The sequence below is a fragment of the Pan paniscus genome, chromosome 17, assembly GCF_029289425.2.
Source record: "Pan paniscus chromosome 17, NHGRI_mPanPan1-v2.0_pri, whole genome shotgun sequence".
NCBI lineage: Eukaryota > Metazoa > Chordata > Mammalia > Primates > Hominidae > Pan > Pan paniscus.
Window position 1 is genome coordinate 91,871,374 of NC_073266.2, and position 23,117 is coordinate 91,894,490.

A 23,117-nucleotide genomic window follows, 5' to 3' on the forward strand; every position below is an offset into this window, starting at 1 on the left:
AGAGAAAAAGAAAATGTCTGAGGGAATCATATGTGAAATCTTTGAAACACTTATAATATTTTTCACACTTTTCTTCTTGAAATAATCTCCTCTCTTGATTTATCTGAAACTGATTTTTCTAGAATCTCCAGGAATTCATTTATCTTCATTCATTTATGATTTTAAATGTTGCTGTTTTTTAGGGTTCCATTTTCAGCCCTCTTTTCCTTAGCAGGCTTACCCATTTCAGTGGCTTCAGCCTATACACCAGTACCTCCCAAATATTCTTGTATAGTTGTAATTTTTCTGTCATCTCTTGGATACTTTCAAATGAATGTACTAATGGCAGTCAGACCCAATTATGTCTAAAACTGAATGTATTTATTTGTCACCTTCCTCAACCCCAAATCTGTTCCTCCTGTGTAATTATTCTTTTCATTAGTGGCATCAGCAGTCAATAATTTACCTACCTAAAGACTTCAGAATCATCCTTGGCTTTCCCTCTTTCTCACTTTCTCTTTCCAGTTAGTCTTTAATAGCCTACTGTGGTCTCTGAAATGGACATCTCTCTGCCTCCATTTAGGTTGCTCTAATTCAGACTCTCTTTTTTTACTTAAACTATTAAACCAGTCTCCATATGGGCCTTGTTTCCAGCCTTTCTCCTTCAAGTTTATTATCTAATTTTTCCTTACAATGTCAACAGAGTTCACTTTCTAAAACAAAGGTCCCCAGCCTAAATATCTTTAGTATTTCAACATTGCCTAGAGAAAATTAAGTCTAAATTCTTCAGATTGGCGTTATAAGGAGAAAATAATATTTATTGAATACCTGCTTTTCAGTATGGTTTTGGTCATCATATAAGGGCACTTTATAAATATTTGCTAAATAAAGAAATACAAAGGGTTAGCATTCGCAGTCTCTTGGAGTATATGGTGAACAGCTGGGTGCTTTGCCAGTCTTTAATCTGTGTTGAGAAAGACCAATGTAAACAATAAGTACTGGTACTTATTGAGGTCCCTGCAGCAATCGACTTGAGTCTCTGAATACTGTAGAAAGTACCCAGAGGATGTATACTCAAGCTGTATAAGTAGGTGTATGTGGGAACCCATAAACTTTAAACATTTGAACCTGATATCTACCTTCTGTGAATTCAATTTTAAGTTCTGTTTTCTCTCAGTTTAGTCCTCCCTCTGCAACCAGTCTTTTCTGACATTCATAACCATGCCTCCTCTAACCATGTTTTTATCACACATTTCAGGCAACTGATCTCTTAAGCACAGTACATCACAGTGCAAGATTTATCTCTTGTGCACAGGAAAATATGTGTCCTTATTCATTCTGCGTGTCCTTGCTCTTTTACCTCACAACGTAACTAGCATATCTTATCTTCCTCTTCCTGCATTCATGTTTTCTGCTCTTCCCTGCTCCTCCATTTCCATTAGTCTTAATGAATGACATAGGAACTCAGAGAAGGATCAGTCACTGGACATGGAGAAGATGGGTCTAGATACAGGCATTAGGACCTTATTGGTAGGAGTCCAGGCAATAAAAAGTTGTCCAGTTTAGTTGGACTTCCTTGAAAAGTAGTAGGCAGCGAAGTTAGAACATTGTTTCCCAAAAGATGTTAGGTGGTTGGTTAAGAATGGGGTAAGGGTTTATGAATCATTCTGTCTAATCTTAATATAGTGTCCTTTCACCCATTAATACTTTATTTTTTCACCCTCCTTGAGGTCTCTTTATATCTTTGGCTAACTGGAACAGTGCCTCTCAGGGAGATTTTCCAGGGTAAGAGAGCTGTAATTGGCAAACTCTTGTAGGTTAAATACAAGCCAAAATGCCCTACAGGGAGGACACTTGAGGAACAGGGAAGAAAGTGTTCTAGGAAGCTGGGAGGGGTATAAAAGGAGACTGGAGCATTGGCTCTGTCTTTTCTCCTCCAAAAGACCAGATGGAGGTATAATTCCCTTACTCATCCTCCATTTAAAAAAACAATTGAGGTTAAAAGCTATTATTTTAAAATATGAACACCTTCCTTTGGAAGAGATTCAACTTCCTGCAAATTAACATAATTAAAAAAAACACCTGAAAACCAACTAAAATCACTGCAAAATAGGAGTTTGGGCTTGGATGGTAAGAGGGAAAGCATGAAATACTTCATATATTGTATAAAGGAGAAGCAGGGTGAGCTGCAACTTTGACTACTTATGTAAAGTGGTTATGCATGATTCAATGTAACTTAAGACTTTAAATCTACTTTATAACCTACTGTTTGTGTGTAACAAATATGTGTCTTTTAAAATGTTTCCTTTTTTGCCAAATGATTTGAGGACTTACAAATCTTATTTCTATTAAAAGCTAAAAGAGTTTGAGATTTCCCAGAGTATTATAAAGGATTTTCATGCTAACAAGCATGCTGTCATTGAGAGACATTCCATTTTAAGCAACTGGTGCTACGTTTTGCCAAGGTGAGATTTCAATTTGTAATATCTAGGGTGGGTTCAAAATATGGTGGTTTCCCTTATTTTGCTTTCTTAACATTGATATGTGTAAAAGTATAAACTATTTTGGTGAATTTTAAAATACTGAATTATGACTTCACAAAGGTATTGAAACAATATTATCATATTTACAAAAGCCATGAATTTTCTTTATCAAATTAATAATTTTATTATATATTCACATCTTATTAGATCTAGTTTCAAAAAAGGTAATATTTCTAAATTTCTCATTATAAAATGAAAACTATCAAAATAATATTAATAAAACCTCATAAACTTGTATCTAATAATGATTCATTATAATTTGATATGAGCTGAGTTTTGAGTTTGTACTATTTTCAGGAAAAAATAATTTGTTACTAGTACAAGCAGGACTATTGGGATAAAATTTTAAATTGCTTAGGAAAAAGAACTTCAGTAGCATACACATAATAATTCAATCATTGAAGCTGGGAGGAGGTAGGTAGAAAACATAGGTTTGACCCTCTTTACAGACTTTTCCCTAAAGTCTAACAATTACCAGCAATATCTTTGGGTGGAAAAATTTATTAGTCATTATTTTGTGCTTACAATTGGCACGTTGTTTACAAAAATCTAATTTAGTTTTTTCTAGTAATTCTAGTTGTTAAAATATAATACAAATAAAGGCCATATATGACAAACCTGTAGCTAACATCATACTCAACAGTGAAAAATTGAAAGCTTTTTTCTCTAAAATCAGGAACAAGACAAGGATGCCCACTCTCTCCATTTCTGTTCAACATAGTACTAGAAGTCCTAGCTAGAGCAGTTAGACAAGAGAAAGAAATAAAAGGCATCCAACTTGTAAAGGAAGAAGTTAAATTGTTGCTGTATGCAGGTGACATGATCTTATGTATAGAAAACCCTAAAGACTCCACAAAAAAACTGTTAGAACTAATAAACAGATTCAGTAAAGTTGTTGAATACAAAATCACATAAAAAAGTAGCATTTCTATATACTAACAACAAACTATCTATAAAAGAAATCAATGAAAATAATTTTGTCTGTAACAGCTACCAAAAACATACTTAGCAATAAATTTAACAACCAAGGAGGTGAAAGACCTGTACACTGAAAACTACGTATCTGTGAAAAAGCACAGACAACAAAAGCAAAAATAGACAAATGTGGTTACATCACTGAAAAGCTTCTATATGGCAAAGGAAACAGTCAACAGAGTGAAGAGACAACTTACAGAATGAGAGAAAATATTTGTAAACCGTACATCTGATAAAGAGCTACTATCCAAAGTATATAAGGAACTCAAATAACTCAATAGCAAGAAAACAAATAACCTGATTTTAAAATGGGCAAAGCCCTCGAATAACATTTCTCAAAAGAAGATATTTAAGTGACCAACAGGTGTATGAAGAAATGCTCAACACCACTAATCATCAGGGAAATGCAAATTAAAGTCACAATGAGAGATCACCTCATACCTGATGAATGGCTATTATCAAAATGACAAAATATAACAAATACTGGCAAGGATGTGGGGAAAAGGGAACACTTGCACACTGTTGATGAGAATGTAAATTAGTTCAGCCATCATGGAAAACAGTATGGAGGTTCCTCAAAAAATTAAAAATAGAACTATCTTATGATCTAGCAATCCCACTACTGGTGATACATACAAAAGAAATTAAATCAGTATGTTGAAGAGATATCTGCACCCCCATGTTCATTTCAGCATTATTCATAACAGCCAAGATATGGAATCAACCTAAGTGCCCAGCAACAGATGAATGGATAAAGAAGTATGTGGTATATACACAAATAGAATAGTAGTCACCCTTAAAAGAGAAGGAAATCCTGTCATTTGCAACATGGATGAATCTAAGGGATATTATGTTAAATGAAATAAGCCAGGCACAGAAAGACAAATACCTTATGACCTCACTTCCTTGTGGACTCTAAAACAATTGAACTCTCAGAAGCAGAGAGTAGAATAGTGCTTACTGGGGCTGGGTAGGTGGGAGTGAAGGAGTGGATTGGGGAGATGTTGGTGAAAGGATACAAAATTTCAGTTATATAGGAAGGATAACTTCAAAAGATCTATTGTACAGCATAGTGACTATAGTTAATAAAAATGTATTAGGTTGGTGCAAAAGTAATTGCAGTTTTTGCTATTGAAAGTAATGGCAAAAATCGCAATTACTTTTTTTACATACATATTAAAAATCACTAAGAAGGGGTGAGGTGGCTCACATCTGTAATCCCAGCACTTTGGGAGGCCAAGGCAGGCAGATCACCTGAGGCCAGGATTGAGACCAGCCTGGCCAACATGGCAAAACCCTGTCTCTACTAAAAATACAAAAATTAGCTGAGCATAGTGGTGCATGCTTGTAATCCCAGCTGGCGGCTAAGGCAGGAGAATCGCTTGAACGATGGCTTGGACCTGGGAAGCAGAGGTTGCCATGAGCTGAGATTGCACCACTGCCCTCCAACCTGGGCAACAGAGCGAGACACTGTCTCAAAAAATAAATAATAGCACTAACAGCACATTTTAAGTGGTCTACCACAAAAAAAAAAGTATGTGAGTAAATGCATGTTAATTAGCTCGACTTAGCAATCCACAATGTATACATATTTTGAAATATGTCATGATAAATAATATATACTATTTTTATTTGTCAATTAAAGCAAAATAAAAAGATTTAGTACAACGTGTTTGAAACTTGAGATGTTTAGTTTACTATATATAGCTAGTGAGATAGTTGTTGAATCTTTTTTGAACACTTTCTAAATCATGTAGTTGACTTATTAAACTATATTTAAGCATTGGCTCATAATAGCTTCCTCTCATTTTTCATAGTATGAAAATGGGACAAATTATAAATATTTTTCATGCCATCCCCGCTGCCTGTCCTTTTCACTCATATGGAGATTTCCAGAGATACTGGGATGCCGTGGTAAGGAATGGAAATATATGTTACATTAGAAGTTATTTGATTTTTGTTTATTGTAACTTAACCTAAGTTTAGCTTTCTCCAAGATATTTAAAATTTTGTGCTTAATTTTTAGTATGGCTATAAACTTCCAGATGATTGTGGAAAAATTAAAATATACTGCAACATCTATTTCAAAATGCTCGGAGAAAGGACCTTCACATATCCTTTACACACCAACTGAAGCAGATGCTGTCTGCCCACCTTATAATCTAGTTTTGCTCCCACTCTCATGTCATACTTTTCAACCTTCTTTCTCTGTGTCTAACTGAAACTATGGTACATTTCCTCCTACTTCTTATCTGAACAAGTGTTTCTGGTTTGCTTAGAATATCTTCCTATTTTTATTTGAGGATGAGCTCAATAAGGATATTTTCCTTAAACACCATTTCAACAATTTAGAAAAGTTAGAAAAAAATGTGTACTTAGAAAGTAAGAAAGCAATCATGATTCTCCTTAGCCAAGTGCTCCCTCCAGTGGCATTTCAGATACAATTGAAAGGGTTGAATTAAAAGCTTAGGTTGTAAACAAAAACAAGATTTTTCTTTTGAGGAGATTATCTAATTTTATAGGCAAATTTTCGATGATTTGACTTATACTTAATTGCACCCCATTGACTTAAGAAAATATCTTTTAAACAATATTTTTTAAAATCGAAATATACACACGAGAAGAGCATAAGTGCTCAGGCGAAACTCTTAAATCTTAGTACTGATTTCACCATTTCTATCTTCTGACCTGCTGGAGTTTAAAAATGGAAGAAGGAAGAGCCTCAGTGTTGTCTTTTTGCATTCTTTGTTTCCTAAGCCAAACTTATTTTAATAGTAAAACTGAGGTTAACATACATCAGTTATTTTATTTCATTAGATGCCAACATGTTATTCAAAATCTACAGAATAATGTTTCATCAGAAAAAGTAACTGCTTTCTCAAAGAACTGCTTTTGCAGCTTGAATACAATCTATATGTGTTGTTTCTCTGTCCTGAATTTTTAACTGTTTTTGGAGGTGCAACCTGTTCATTGTTTATTATAATACTTATTTTGTAATTGGTAAGGCTTATAGTATCTTCCTTATAAATCGTTTTTGGAATATCATAGTTGCCCTTCCATTTAGAAAGCCATATAGTAAGATATTATGAATTGTCTTGATTTGGAATGTTAGAATAGAAGGAATGAAGATCCCTGTGAGAAAACATACTTTCAGCTGTGGATGGTATCAGATAAGCAATATAAAAGAGTTAAGATATATTTATGTGTGCCTTTTTAACATTGCTATTTTAATACTTTTTAAAATCCCTTATAAATTTCTGCCTCTTATGTAATAAAATCAGACATTGTTCTTTAACATTGTTCAGATATCCTCTCAGTTGCATCAGAAGTCAGCCCATGCAGTTCTTTCCAAGGGTAGATTCAGAAGTTGTGTTGAAAAGTTTCCTTTCAGATTTAAAATCTAAACTGCCCCATATATGTGGATTTCCCATAAAGATGACAAGTAAACCATGCTACTACACACAAGAACTAACTAAACCTAATATACAGGTAAGAGATCTCTTGTCCTATCTAGTTCTCCAAGACATACTATCCATCTATTTTACTTGAATCTCTTGTCTTCTGGGGTGGAACACCCAACCCAGTGTGCAGTAATTCTTTTCTCTCAGTTCAATGTTTCCCTAAAACTATTTGTTATTATTATTACTATACTTAGTCATTTGTTATTATTATTATATTTAACACGGTATTATAGTAGTAGTTGTTTACTGAAATGTTTCACCTACATCAAGGATATAAATGAGTTGGGTTATTGGAGATTAAAGAGACAGAGTTTTATGAAGAGTATTTATTTGGAGATACTGTGCTGACAGTACAAGTTCAGTTAAATGGAAGGTAAGATGCCTGCCCCTCACCAAATCAAGTAAGTTGGGGCTTCTATGGAACCACTTAGAGATTGAAGTATGATCCCTGCTGTATAAGGAAAACAGAGGGCTAGTGTCTGGCTCCTGTCTGATTTCATTAAGAAATTAATATAATTGGCTGTCTGCTAATGGACAAGTTAAAGATGAAATGGCCATATGGGGATTGGCCTGCATCTCAGAGTTTGTCAGAACAAAGCTGTTGAAGACTTAACTTGAAATCAGATTCACGGTTTTTATTTTTACTGAGGCTGGAAACTATCGGGGAGGGAGGGTGTTTTCTACTGAGTTTGTCTCCTCTGCATTTTTAAAATCTATTCTTATGGTGACATATGACACACATATAGAAAAGTAATACTGTGTAGCTTAATGAATATCAAACGTCCATGTAACTATCACACAGATGAAACATAGAACCTTGCCAGGACTTAGGAGCCTCCTACTTAACACCTTCCTAGTCATAACTCCTTTCCTCCTCCCAAAAGGTGACCACTACTATGGAAATTATTCCTTGTTTCGTTTTTATCAACTAAGTATGTGTCCTTAAACATCATATTTCATTTTGCATGCTTTTGAACTTCATGTAAAATAAATCATAGAGTATGTATTCCTTTGTGCCTGGCTTTTTAGGCTCAGCATCATGTTTGTGACATTCATCCATGTTGCTCCACTTAGCTATAGTCGGTTTTTTTTCCTTTATATGTAGCATTTTATTATGTGATTATGCTGCAATTTATTCAGAATATTATTGATGAATATTTGGATTGTTTCTCTTTGGGGGCTATTACTAGTAATACTGTGATGAACATTCTTGTATATGTCTGCTGGTGCTCATGTACATGAAACCTCCAGGAGTAGAATTGGTATGGGTATTTCCAACTTTGCTGGCTACACCAAACTATTTCCCTAACCAATCTGTATTCCCCTCTGCCCCAAAGCAGTATAGGAGAATTTATGCTGCTTCACATCCTTGCCCATTTTTGGTATTGTTGGTCTTGAATTTCAGCCCTTCTGATAGGTGTATTTATTACTGTGTGTTTTTAATGTGCATTTTCCCGATTATTAATGAAATTGAACATCTTTTCACATGTATTTTGGCCATTTGGATTTTTTTGAAATGCCATTCTTTCATTTTTCTACTGTGTTATGTGTTTGTTTGTTTTTTTATTGATTTATATGTATTTTTAACATAAGCCAGATACAAGTTTTTCATCAGTTATACATAATTATCTTCTTCCATTCTATAACATGCTTTCTCTCTTAAAGGTGTCTTGGTGTCTTAATAGTATCTTTTGGCAGCAGGTCCTAATTTATAATCAAAATGATCAGTCTTTTTCTTTATGGTTGCTACTTTTTGTACCCTGTTTAAAAAATCTTTCTGTACCCAAAGTCATGAAGGTATTCTCCTCTAATATCATCCAATAAAAGGTTGTTTTGCATTCACATTTAGATCTGCAATGCAGTTGGAATTTATTTTTGTAATGTGATGTAGGGAGTCAGATTTCTTTAATATGGATATCCATATGTCCAAGCCAAAAATAAAAAACACAATTCTTACCCCAGTACTTTTTCCCCAATAGTTTTTCTCCCCTCAGTACTTTGCAGCACTACCTTTGTCATAAATCCAGTGTCTTTGTGTGTATGGTATTGTTTCAGGCCTCTTTAATCTCTTTCTCTGGTCAGTTTGTTGATCCTAGCACCAGCACCATGCTTTTAGAATTATCTTAATTATGTAATCTTAAATTTTATATTTATTATAGTGTTTTAATCTTAAATTTTATAAGATTTTTGAAATCTGATAAAGCATCTTATCTATTGATCCGTGCATTTCCTTACACATTGAGTTTCAACTTGTCAACTTACACATAGACACAGACACACTCGTGCACACACACACATAGAGAGAGACAGAGAGAGCATGCTGGGATTTTGATGGGAATTTCATTGAGTCTTACAATCTAAGAATATTGTATATTTCTCCACATATTAAATATATATTCTTTAATTTATCTCAATAACAGTTTATATTTTTATGTATAGGGAAGTCTTTTGTACTTCCTATACATAAATTACTTCAAAATGTATTAATTACATGAATTATTTTAAAATGTATTTATTAACTTTCTAAGATATGGGAATTTTCTAGCTATCTTTTTCTTATGTTTCTGGCTTAAATACATTATGACCTGTCAGTCAGTTGCTGAGAAGTGTGTTCTAATCTCCCAACATGATGTGGATTTATCACTTTTCCTACTTTCAGATTTTGCTTTATGTATTCTGAGACCACAATATTATATACATGTAAATTTAGAATTGAGAGTTGTTTATCTTCCTGGTCAGGGGTCAACTCCTCCTACTGTTAGTTAGAGAAAAATTGTACAAAAACCTGACAATCTAGATACAAAGGCCTACAGGCAAGGTCATCTCCTTAGAAGGGAGAGTGAGTGGACAAATGCCCATTGACATCTTTAAAATAGTATTAAAGTTTTGTCCAGACATAATATTTTTTAAAGTTGCTGGCCAAATATGAACCTAAAGAATCTGGAAGAAGATACGTTGTTACATCATGCATGTTTATTGAATATATTTCTGGAATACTTAAGATTTCCAGCCCATGTCTGTTTTAAAAATAGTTAATCAGAACAATGTACTCGTTAAAATTTGCTTCATAAGTGTAAAATAACACTTAATTGGAAGTTATGGTTTTATATTGTTCCTTACAATAAGAATTTATCCTACTCAATTCTATTGAGTGCTTTCTGCATGCCAGCTGCTTTTATGTGTATCATTTCATTTAATAATCAAAATTGATCTTTGGATAAAGAATTCACTCAATTTTGCAGAAGAGGAGACCGAAGCTCAGAACATCCAAATAATTTAACCAAAGCCACACAGTTAAATGCATTGCAGAATTAGAATTGAAACCCAAGATTCTTAGTCCGGTAATTGGAAAAAGTTTATATTTGTAGCTAAGAGCTCAAGCTCTAGAAACAGGCTGCCTGAATTTGAACCTCTTATTAATTGTATAATTTGGGACAAGTTATTTGATCTCTGTGTGCCCCAGTTTCCTCAGTTGTAAAATGAGGCAGAGGCTAGCGGTGGTAATGATAAAACTTGTCACAGATTCGGTTCTCTAGGAGCTGATTCTGAGGTGGTCTAGTCAAATGATGTTTGTTAGGGACTGCCGTTGGAAACAATACCTGTGGAAGGCAGAGAGGAAGCAAGAGTGGAGAAAGGGAGAAGTCAAAAACAAAGCAGACACCAGATGGCCTTGGCCACTCTTCTGAGGAGCTCTGAGACTAAAATGGCCCATCAGAGTTGTTCTGCACTGGTCCAGATAGCCAGGCCTTTATAACCCTTTCTGTATCTGTCATTGGATTTGGGCCACCCTGAAACAGGCACATCCTTGGGCATTGGCCCTCTGTAACCTATTTCTGCTGACAGCACTCTACCAGAGGCAGTAAGTCCTTCCTTTGAAGGGGGTCATGTCTTTTGCAGTACTTACTTCAGAGGGGTTTTTAGGACTAAATGAGATAACACATAGAAAAGTTTCTTGGTGAGCTCTCAGTAAGTTGTTATTACTAGACCATATACATGTTAACTCTAAGATTCATGCAGTGTAAAAGGCATAAATTTAAAAAATGGAAAATAAATTGATCAGACTACTTGATAAAACTCAGCCAGCTTAAAAAAATTAGGAATCCTTAGTCAAACTTGTTTTTTTTTAACATATAGAAAATGTCAAAGATACATAAAGGAAATTAGTATAATCACCTCTCGTGTGCTTCTCATCTAGTTTCCCCTTGACATATTTTTGGATAGGGAGTAAACTGGGGGATTTTGGAACCAATCCCAGATATAGTGTTTTACCTGTAAAGACTATGGTGTACATTCTCTCTCATTTCAAAATATTTTTATATAACCCCTATGTTATTATTACACCTAACAGAATTAACAATAGTTTCTTAATATCTATTAAGTACTAGTTCACACTGAAGTTCCCCATTTGTCTCACACAGACTTATTTTTAGGAGTTTTATTTAAATCAGAATCCAAAAAAATGTCCACATAATTTTATGTATGTCTCTTAAATCTCTTTATTCTGTAACATCTCAAACTCTCTCCCCTTTTATTTAGGCCAGTTATTTGCTAGAAAACTGATTGTTTTCCCTGGAGAATGTCCCGTATTCTGAATTTGACTACTTCCTTGTTGTGTCATGTCACTTAAAGAAAATATTCTTCAAAAACCCATATGTCCTATAAACCTGTGGTTATATCTAAGCTTGACTGAATTCTGATTCAACTTGAAGCAAGAAATACACTGAGGTGGTGCAATGCACTGAACCAAATTTTGATCGATAAAACACTTTTGATTAGTCATCTTTGTCATTTCTCAAGTTTCATTTTCATTTAATTATTGCTTTAATATTAAGCTTCTGTGAAATATTCGTTCATATCTAAGTTCAAGCTTTTGGCCTTCTTCTATAATGTTATGTTAATGTATAAAGTTACATAAGTTGTATATAAATTCTAGAAATTAAAATTCAACCAAGTTGCATTTGCCAATGACACTTGGCAGAATAATGATAATGATATAATAAAGCATTTTTTTTTGTTGGCTTGCGACTTCACAAAGCTGTAGTTTGTTGACTATTAAGTATATTTAAGTTCTGTGAATTATTTATCATCTCATCTGCTGTTTACATAGGCTCTTTTGTAGTCTTTTTATAAATTTGAATATAAACCTAGAGGTTTCCCCCTTTGAGCTATTTACTTTATCTTAAAAATTGAAAGAATGAGTAAATAATATATTGACAGTCTAGGCTAGGGAGCAAAAGAAACTTCTGGAAATTATGTTCACCATATGTATATTTCCAAAAGACAGCTGAAGAAGAAACAGTGTGTGAATATAAACATATTTCATATACCACACACATATTCTAGTACAGTTTTATGTTCGAATACAAATAACGTATATGAATCTGCCTATGTTTCTTTTATCTCAAGTAGTAGATATGTTGTTTAAATGTTACTACAGTTTATAGAACCCAAGGGTCCAAACAGTGGGTGTTCTTTGCTTTTCTATAATTCATTTTAATTCTTCAACTTTTTTTCATCAAACGGAAAAAAATTCAATCTGGACACTTCAAAGTGACTCAGTCCCTTATGACAAAACATCTCTTTAAGGTAGAAACGTTCTTCAATCCAATTTAAGAACCCTTCTTCTCACGATAGCATCTGTGCAGAGAAACCTTGCATAGGATGAGGGCAGTGGTATGTGGTGAAGTGCATTGGTATGTTTGCCTAGTATGCTCTATAGCAGGGGTCCCCAACCCCCAGGTCATGGACCTACCGGTCCATGGCTTGTTAGGAACCAGGCCACACAGGAGGAGGTGAGTAGCAGGAGAGCGAGCGAGCATTACCGCCTGAGCTCTGCCTTCTGTCAGATCAGCAGCAGCATTAGATTCTTGTAGGAGCACGAACCCTATTGTGAACTGCGTACACGAGGGATCTAGGTTGCATGCTCCTTATGAGAATCGAATGCCTGATGATCTGAGATGGAACAGTTTCATTTCAAAACCATCCCCCCCACCACCCCGGTCCACGGAAAAATTGTCTTCCACAAAACTGGTCCCTGGTGCCAAAATGGTTGAGGACTACTCTATAGCAAGAGAATAGTGCCCTACATTCTGCTCCCCTACACTTAAGCTGCTAACTCTGTAACTGAAAATCAAAGGCATTCATAGTTAAGCGTTTCTGCAAAAACAGAAGTGTGGCTTGACCTTACTTCTACTTCCAAATATTTTATGAGTGCATCTGATTGGCTGGTTCTAAATCACATCCAAACCCTAGCTGCAAAAGATGAAATATAAATTTTAGATTTCCAGGCTTTAGTCTGTATAGGAGCACAAGGAGGAGGGTGGAATGGAGGTTGAACACCAGTCCATCCTATCCATTGCAGTCACAGCATAGAGATTGGCTGTGGGGTGTGGGGGTAGCAGGCCTTCACACCTTCACTTCTTGACCTGGGTTGATTTAATGGTGGTGGTCTCTGCTCATATGGTATCTCAACAGAGATAGTATATGAGGTTTTATCAGTTACTTTTTAGCTTTACCCTAGCTCCCTTGTACAGGGTGTCTTCAGAAAAACAGCTCCCTCCTCTCTCTGTTCTCTCCAGAAGTGTATATCCAACCCTGTTACAGGTTGAATTGTGTACCCCTCAGATACATACACTGAAATCCTAACCCCCAATTCCTTAGGATGTGACCTTATTTGACATAGGGTCACTGCAGATATAGTTAGTTAAAATGAAGTTATACTGTAGTAGGGTGGGCCCTTAATCCAATATGACTAGTGTTCTTATGAAAAGGGGCAATTGGATACAGACACACATAGAGGAAGAACACCATGTGAAGGTGGAGATGGTCATCTACAAGCCGAGGAAACAGGCCCGGAACAGATCCTTTCCTCCTGGCCCTCTGCAGGAACCAGCCCTGCCAACACCTTGGTTTCAGACTTCAAGGCTCTAAAACTGAGATAATATGTTTCTGTTGTGTAGGCCATCCAGTGTGTCGCACTTGGTACCACATTGCCCTAGCAAACTAATACAAACCCCTTCTTGATGCATGCTTTTTCACTCAGCTGAGCAATGTCAAGGGGCAGTAAGCCAGTAATTCCTCCGTGGTTAACTTCTGTATTTCTTCATTCAGGGTCATGAAACTTAGCTGGGTTTTCTTTGCACCCCTTGAAAATAATGGGCAAATTAAGAAGGATGTGCTATGCTCTGAATGTGTTTCTCCAAAATTTAAATGTTGAAACCCTAACTCCCAAGGTGATGATATTAGGAGGTAGGGTCTTTGGGAGGTGATTAGGTCATAGGGGTAGAGCTGTGCTAAACAGGATTAGTGCTCTTATTTAAAAGGCCCAAGAGAGACTTGCCTTGATCTTGGACTTCCCAGCCTCCAAAACTGTTGCTTATAAACTACCTACTTTGTTATAGCAGCCAAAAGAAACTAAGACGGGGTGTCTTCTTGCCCTGGTGGCATGGGTAAGCCTCCAACTGAAGTAATCTCCAGATAAGAAATGAATCCCAATCACCTATTTTCAGCATCGCCCCCAAATCTCACTCAGTATTTTCTTGGGGACTTTCCGTTTTTCCCAAGAATAGTCAACATGGAAGGAGGAGTATTGTCCTCTATAATGACTTTCTATTATGTCAACTTAAGTATTATGGAACTAAGTTTCCTGGAGTTTCCTTCTCCACATCATTTTGGTCATGGGACAATACTCCTCCCATTGAGGTATGGGTCTCGTTCTCTTGAGTCTGGATGTCCCTATGACAGAGTGATGCAACATACCCTGAGGCTAGGTCTTTAGGAGAAACAGCTTCCACCTGGTCTTTCTGGGGACATTTGTTCTTGGAACCCAATCTGTGAGAGATCCCCAGCACAGGAAGAGACTGCCTGTCAGCATTCCAGCCAACAGCCAGCATCACGCATCACATGTGAAAGAGGAAGTGACTCCAAGGTGACTCCAGCTGCAGAGTATCTAACCACACAGCATGAGAGATGCCAAACTAAGCCAAGCCAACCCCCAGAATAGTGAGAGATGATAACATAATTATTATTGGTTTTAAGCAACTAAATGTTGGTGTGATTTGTTTATGCCTAATAGATAATTGGATTAGTCTCTTACTTGTGCCTATTTCCAACTCTGATTTCCCAAAATCCTTCCTATTCTCTTCTCAACCTAATTCAACAATGGAACCTCCAGTAGTGGAGAGAAAAACCAGTCATTCAAGTTTGCATATTATTCCTAGCAGTTTTAAAATGTTTATTTCAAGCTGTGAACCTGTGTTTTGATGGGGAAAGTGAGAAAAGAACTTGGTGTTCAGTGTTTCAGGTTATTGCTACCTATCACTCTTTTACAGACAACAGGACAAGATATGTACTTTAAAAGACAATACTTCCACCAAGAGATGAGTGGATAAAATATGCTATATAAGTACAGTGGAATAGTCAGTCATTAAAAGGAATAAATCCTGACTCATGTTGCAATATAAATGAATCCTGAAAACATTATGCTAAATGAAATAAGCCAGACATAAAAAGACAAATATTGTATGATTCCACTTACATGTGGTACCTAGAATGGGCAAATTCATAGAATAGAAAGTAAAATAGAGGTTACCAGGGGCTAGAAGGAAGAGGAAACAGGAAATTACTATTTACAGAGTACAAAGTTTCTGTTTGGAATGAAAAAAAATTTTTGGAAACAGTATTGATGGTTATATAACACAGTACAGTGGTAAATGTACTTAAAGTCACTGAATTGTTCACTTAAAAATGGTTAAAATGGTAAATTTTATATTATTTATGTGTATGTGTGTGTGTATCCACAGTTCATCTTTAAAAGACTGTAAACGCTTGGCTCTTTTTAATGTATCTGACAAATTTCTTTGACAAATACTTGCTGAATTGCTACCACGTACCAGGCACTGTGGTAGGCAGTGAAAAAGTAAACATGATTAAGACACAGATAGCGCCTTCCCTGTAGTCAAAATCCCACTTATTCCTAAAGGCCCAGTATAGATGCAGCCACCTCTTCATTAATTTCTTTCAACAAGGATTTTTAGTAACTGTGAAGGATATAAGAGTAAATAAGTCATGATTCTTACCCTCCAAGAATCTGGTACCTACTTAGGAAGATGGAATATGTACACTAAAAGATAAGAGAGCTTACCTTGTACTATTTTTTTGTGACAAATATTATTTAATTGATAGCAGATCCTTGGAGAGTTGACAGAAAAACAGCCACTCTGTGGTAGATTGATGGGTGGGAGAAGGTGGGACTTTGAGTATCTGAAGGAGGTCATACCTTGTTCAGTGAGCAAGGCAGCAGCATGAGCATGTTTGGAGGACAGTGGGTAGCTGTGTGAATGGTTTTTATGGTAGATTTATATGAAATGTAGTATATACCTTTATCTTAAGATAGTATCTTGGATAGTATCTAAAGGAGGATACAAACCATAAGAAATGTACACATTTCCACCAGAAGGCTCATTTTTATTTTGTTTTTCTTTACCTGTTCTGTAAATCATAGTGTTGCTTTATATTCTTATTTGGATGATACTTTATATTTTATTTCTTTTCCATTAAGGACATTATTAACATTTTTAATTTTTTTTTAATCTCTATCCTTTCAGGAACACAAAGTCAAGCCACCCAATTTGACCACTAAAAAAATGCTTAGGGCATCTCTGACTCAAGCCACTTCCAGAAAGCCTGCCTGTGCTCAAAGTCTTCTACCATGTTCAGTAGCAGTGGACCACAAGGTGGAGCTTTCAGTCAGCCAGCCAACATCAGGCATTTTCTCAGCTTTGCATCTCCAGCCAGAGTCTGTTCAGGGTAGAAAGAAATCCCTGTCTATCAGGGCTCCACAAGTACATTCAGAAGTATTAATGCCCAACAGAGGAAATACTCAAGTTCAGCACACAAATCTTAGTTGCCAAAGCAACATCACCCCTAAGTTTGTACCAGTTTTCAAAAATAGATTGTTACAAATGAACAAAAATACCTCAGTACTTGGCAGCCCAAAAAGAAAACAGCATAATGTGACACAATCTAAATTGTTTTCACTCAAAACTAGTATGATCCAGCATGACAAACTGAATTTAGGTCCAGCTATAAAAAACCGTTATAATAGTAACATTCAGATGCAGGCTGCTAACAATTTAAATCAGGAGAATTCCAGACCTCTGCAAGAAAAAAATACAGAGTCTTCTGAAAATATGACAAAATTTCCCTCTTCTCGTGGAAAATCGACTGTGAGTTTAAACAAAAATAAGCAACTATCTAATAGTGCAGTATTTGTGGTGTCAAATAACAATTTAGGGGTGGCAAAAAGTGCTGTTGACTTCCAAATGAAAGGAAAAGAAAATTTAACAGGCAAAGGTATAACACAAATTTTAGGGAAAAGCCATGGGTCACTAAAACTGAAAAGACAGCCACACATTTTTGAATCAGATGGAGAAACCGAAGATCCACGACTGCTACAGCAGCAATCAGAAAATCAAGCTAAAGAAGTTGGTACAAGTGACCCCAGGTTGATAGTAAGCAAAATAGCCCACAGGTCTAAAAGAAAATTATGTCCAGAGTCCTCCAAAACTTCAAAGAAGCATCATTCCGATACTGTGCACTATGGCCAATCCAGTTCTTCTAAGAAGCAGGTAAAAAAAAAATTAATCTGGCACTACTTATCATATGCTAGACCTTTAAAACCCCTAAATAAGGATTTAAATGATTTCCCCAAGAACATTTAGAACCATACTAATTAATAAACAGAATATCTACCCTAGAGCGACTGTAAGTATATGCAGTTAATTTGTAACAAAATGTGATTCTTCAATCTAATACAGATACTTGACTCGGATAAATCAAAACCTAAGAAATCTCTCATCATTCATAATGCTTAGAACATGGACCTGAAAGAAGGAAATGTCTACCAGGTAACTGAAGTGATAGCTTTTGATTTGTTTTTACATTATCTGAATTGGGATTGCCAAGTTTAGGGGTCCCCAACCTCTTGGTAAAAAGCAGCTACTTTTAAATTCTTTGAAACCATAAAATCAGCAAAGAAATAGGACATGGTAGGAACAGTTCACTCCTTGAATAAGGACCATACACAGCAGCTGTTTTGTAATGACTTCAAAGAGGGATGGCTGCAAATGGTCCACTGGGGGCTCCCCCTCACTCTGTTCTGGGGATCCTTGCAGACTAGGAAGAGCTCACACAGCAGCAGCAGACTATCTAAAAATAGAAGATTTGAACAACTACTACAATATCCACTTTTTGGGATACCTACCCAAGATAATAAACCTTAAATGATGTTTCAAAGGTTAATCATTTAGTTAAAATTTACTCCAAAAGTGCTACAGTGCTGGCTATGTTTAAACTTGATACTCAGTTAATAATGCCCAGTTCATGGCACTGAATTTACAACATGATACATCTGGAAATTACATTTTATTTTGTTCTGCCATCTGTTCTATTCTAAGAACAAACATATTACTAAAATACCCACAAGTTATTTTTTTACATAGAACTATTGGAATACTTTCAATTCAGATTCTTTAAGAACCAACTAGAAAACATTTTCTTTTCCAACTGCTATTTCTTCCTATAACTAATAAAATTTTCAGCCTGATTTTAATTAACCAGAAAGTATTTGAGTCTATTCCTATATACGTGATGATGTTGTATTTTATGTACTTTTTGACATCTTAACATTTTAATGCACTCAGTAGATGATTGAGGGAAAAATGCATGTGCCTTTAAGATGTTACTTGCATTTTTAGAAATCAATGAAATCTATTCTAGGTTTCATATTGTTTTAGAAATATAGCACTTTCCCACTTTGAACTACTTAAGTCCTGACACAATTTTTAAAATTAAGTCATCCAGGAGGGGGGGCTTACACCTGTAATCCCTACACTTTGGGAGGCTGAGGCAGGCAGATTGCTTGAGCTCAGGAGTTCCAGACCAGCCTGGGCAACATGGGTGAGACCCTGTCTCCACACAAAATATAAAAAATTAGGGCCGGGCATGGTGGCTCACGCCTGTAATTCCAGCATTTTGGGAGGCTGAGGCAGGTGGATCACCTGAGATCAGGAGTTTGATACCAGCTTGGGCAACATGGCAAAACCCCTTCTCTACTAAAAGTACAAAAAATTATTTGGACGTGTTACTCAGGAGGCTGAGGCAGAAGAATCACTTGAACCCGAGAAGTGGAGGTTGCAGTGAGCTGAGATCATGCCATTGCACTCCAGCCTGGGTGACAGAGTGAGACTCCGTCCCCCGCCAGAAATATTAGCTGGGCGTGGAGGTGCATGCCTATAGTCCCAGCTACTTCGGGGGCTGAGGTGGGAGGATTGCTTGAGCCTGGGAGGTGGAGGTTGCAGTGAACTGTGTTTGCCACTGCACTCCAGCCTGAATGACAAAGTGAGACCCTGTCTCAAAGTCAATAAATATTAAATTTTAAAAATAATTTCATCAGGTAGAAAGAATAACGAGAACATTTTTAATATTTTATTTGTATAAATTTGTGGGGTACAAGTGCAACTTTGTTACCTGCATGTATTGTAGGGGTAAAGTCAGGGCTTTTAGTGTATTCATCATTGGAATAATGTACATTGTACCTGATTAAGTAATTTCTCGTCATTCACCCCCCTCCCTTCTTCTATCTGTCAACGCCCTACTCTTCTGTCTATCATTCTGCACTCTATGTCCACGTGTATATATTATTTAGCTCCCAATAACAGGAATCATTATAGAAAATAATTTCCCCTAAATATAAAATTAATACATACTCCTATACTTGAGTAGCACAGAGCAGTTTCAAGAGAAAAGTAAAAAACCATCTGTAATTTCTGTTTGCAGAGATGAGCATTCTGAATATAGGATGAATACTCTTCCAGATGCCTCTCACACTCCTGTGACCATGAAATCAGCTCTACTTACTGCTGTGGAACCTCCTTTTTCACTTGACAGTTTCTTTTTGTTGTTTGCATAGCATTTTGTTGTATGTGGGTTTCTGTATTTAACTAGTCCCCTATTGATAGACACTTCAGTTCTTCCCAACTTTTCACTATTACAACATCATGTAAATAGTCTCCTGCAGATCTTTGCAAAATATCCAACGATCTTGTACAGTAGTTTTGATAGTTGAAAATATCTTTATTTTGCCCTTATTGAAATTATCAAACCACATAAAGCACAGATAAGAGTATGAAGAACGTCGAAGTACCTATCACCCAGATCTACCAGTTATTAATATTTTGTCACTGTTTCATCTGTTCCTCACAGACATGCTTTTTTTTGCTATAATCTTTTAAAGCAAATTCAAGACATCATATAATTTTACCCATAAACACCAAAATGTATACATTTCTAACATAAGATATAGTATATTTTTTAAGAAAAAAAGAATGTGTGTATATATATTACATTTTGGGGATCTCTACTATATCTCTGCAGGCTCACTAAATTTCACTTTTGCTTTTATATGCAAATTAACAGGAAGCCCTGAATAAATGTAAAAGCTATTTCTCAACAAAACTGGAGCCTTTATTGGGGTGGAGATTTCTGTTTCCACCAGTACTCATTAGCATCTTGTGTGTGCCAGGCAGTGGGGACAACACTGTGTCCATGGCAGAAATGGATGAGACAGCCGTGGCCTGAGCCCCTGAGTGCTGGTGCTCTAGTCTCAAGCAAATTCATTCTGGGTTCCTGGCACAGACTTAGGGATATGTATGTATTGAAGCATATGTCCAGAATGACCTTCTAGTCCATATTACAAATAAATTATCTAACATTTGAAAAAAAGAGAAACAGAAGTGAAGCTTCTCAGACAATGAATATTATTCTGGCTTTCAAACATTTTATATGTTTGATATATAAAATATTATATAATTGTTGTAATATATTTAAAAGAAACCAAAATCTTCATTGGCTATTCCACTGAAACAATAATTACATAAAAATAGCCACTAGAGATCCAAGTATAAGTTGAACTCTGATTTTGTAAATGTGATTTATTGTCTCCACCACTTTACTAAACCATTGCAATTAAAAGCAAAAGTAAACACAAACTCTCCTTCAAACATTAAGTGTAACTCCTGCTCCTGAAATTGTGTTTAGTTAATTTGCTATATACCTTTATTGTAAGCATTTCTGTTTTCCAGAATTATCTCTATTTCCCAATTATTTTACCATTTTCATAAGGATAAGCATTTTGTCTGAAGCCCATTTTGAGTGTGCTTTTCTCATTCCAAAGTTTGTATTATAGATATCTAGTAGACTGTTATAAAGAGTGGTATGTCATTTTGTTTATGAGGCTATGGTGAAAATAACGTTAGTAAATATGCATTTTTGATGAGCACAGTCATCCACAGCATGTAATCATTCCTAAAACCAGCCTTCCCCACTGTTCCATACATTCCCAGGCCACCTTCCTGCTACTGCCCAGTCACTATGCCTCAGGTAATGGACACTTACTTTATTATTACACTGAGCAAAATAATGAAAACCATACATCCACTGCTGAAGTGGTATTAACATCTTCCAGTTCTTTATATAAATAATCTTGATAGCCCCTCCTATACTCCATTAGTGTCTAAAATTTAGAATATATAGTATAGTACTTGAGTTAGATCAATGTTAACCTACATGGCAAAACCTGCCATGTTAATATTAGTGTATTTTTTTGCATAAAGTAGGTTTTATTTTTATCTTACAATATTTATCCTAATGAAAGTTATAAAAATATATGCATATATGTATATGTGAGATTTAATATAGATAGGTATATAGATTGTTGATTTCATATTTCATGTTCCAAGAAGAGGTTCTAGATCAAATTTCTGTGTTCAGAATCACCAGAGAAATCAATTAAGATTTTGGTTCATTTTAAACATCGCAATTTTTGAAAGCCAAGATAATTCCAAATCTAATTAGGGAAAGCTACATTATACTTCTTTGTGTAAGTTATTGGTGATTTATATGCAGTATGGACCACTCTCCCCCCAGAAATTATTCTTATATTCCAATTGTGCATTAGTTTTAGAACCATTTTAATTTTAAAACCATAAGCAAATAATTTTATGTTTGCCTATGTCCAGGAGCTGAAGAAATCAGCGATTACTTTAAAAAATATATGGCAATGTCAAAATAAATGCCAAGAATCATATTTCTAGGAATGCAAAAGTGCTTCTCATATACTCATATACTAGGTTTCACAGTATTGGTTGCTTACTATATTTGTTTTTATTTTTATTATATATCATAATTACACATTTTTATTTGCATTTGTTGCTTACTGTAGTAAAAAGGTAAAAAAAAAATGGACTTGTTAATGACTAGCTTTTATTTGACTAACCAGTTGACCAATTTTGCTCTGTTTTCAAATTGCATATGATGGGGTATTATGCTGAAACTGCTAATATATTGGGTATTTATTGATACTTAGGAAGAGTCAGTATTTATAAATATTTAAGAATGTCATGGTCCTTATGTTTTGATGTTTAAAATGTTCACGTTGTTGTACGCTACATAGTGTCTTATTCAAAATTGAAAATAATAAAGGTATTTCTAATAGATGTAGTTTTCATATGTCAGAGTGACTATATAGGAATGGAAAGGCTTAGATAAATTACAAATTTCTTTCCCTCTGTGGTTCCATTTCTTCACATGCATTTGCTGCTGGACCCATGTAAACTACCTCAGGTCCTTAGTGCTTCACAGAACTTTTATTCTCAAAAGTCCTTCATTCTTTCATTTGACACATATTTTAGTATTTGCTATGTGCAACCATTATTGTAGATACTTGAAATATATCTGTGAACACTGAAATTACATTCTAGCAGGCAGACACAGATGATAAGCATACGTAATTAAATTATATAATGCATTAGAAAATGGCAAGTACAGTGGAAAAATAAACAGAGTAAGGTAAGATAAATAGTAAGGGTAGGCTTCCTTGAGCAGAGACTTGAACGAAGAGAGCACATGGAGTTGTCATCTGAAGGATATGCTTCCCAGGCATAAGGAACAACCTGTGTGTTTGCAAAATGTTTCAGGGGGAGCCCAGGCTAGAGTAAAAGCAGCAGAGAGGAGGATTCGCTTTACCCTGACTGAAATGGGGTTGAGGCCAAAGAAGTGAAGTGATCTGACTTAGGTTTCAACAGGACCTTTCTGGCTGCTG

The 23,117-nt window shown here is 35.6% G+C and overlaps 1 protein-coding gene across 1 annotated transcript in view; it reads left to right on the forward strand.

Moving 5' to 3' along the window:
• C17H18orf63 (chromosome 17 C18orf63 homolog) overlaps window positions 1-22,514 on the forward strand; it is a 42,887-nt gene extending 20,373 nt beyond the window's left edge. The window contains exons 8-14 of the mRNA XM_003827296.5: window positions 2,335-2,444; window positions 5,315-5,411; window positions 5,524-5,609; window positions 6,803-6,986; window positions 16,564-17,586; window positions 17,776-17,865; window positions 19,796-22,514. Coding sequence (XP_003827344.3) covers window positions 2,335-2,444; window positions 5,315-5,411; window positions 5,524-5,609; window positions 6,803-6,986; window positions 16,564-17,586; window positions 17,776-17,832 — 1,557 coding nt within the window. The 3' untranslated portion in view covers window positions 17,833-17,865; window positions 19,796-22,514. The remainder of the gene's footprint in view (window positions 1-2,334; window positions 2,445-5,314; window positions 5,412-5,523; window positions 5,610-6,802; window positions 6,987-16,563; window positions 17,587-17,775; window positions 17,866-19,795) is intronic.
• The last annotated feature ends 603 nt before the right edge of the window (window positions 22,515-23,117 follow it).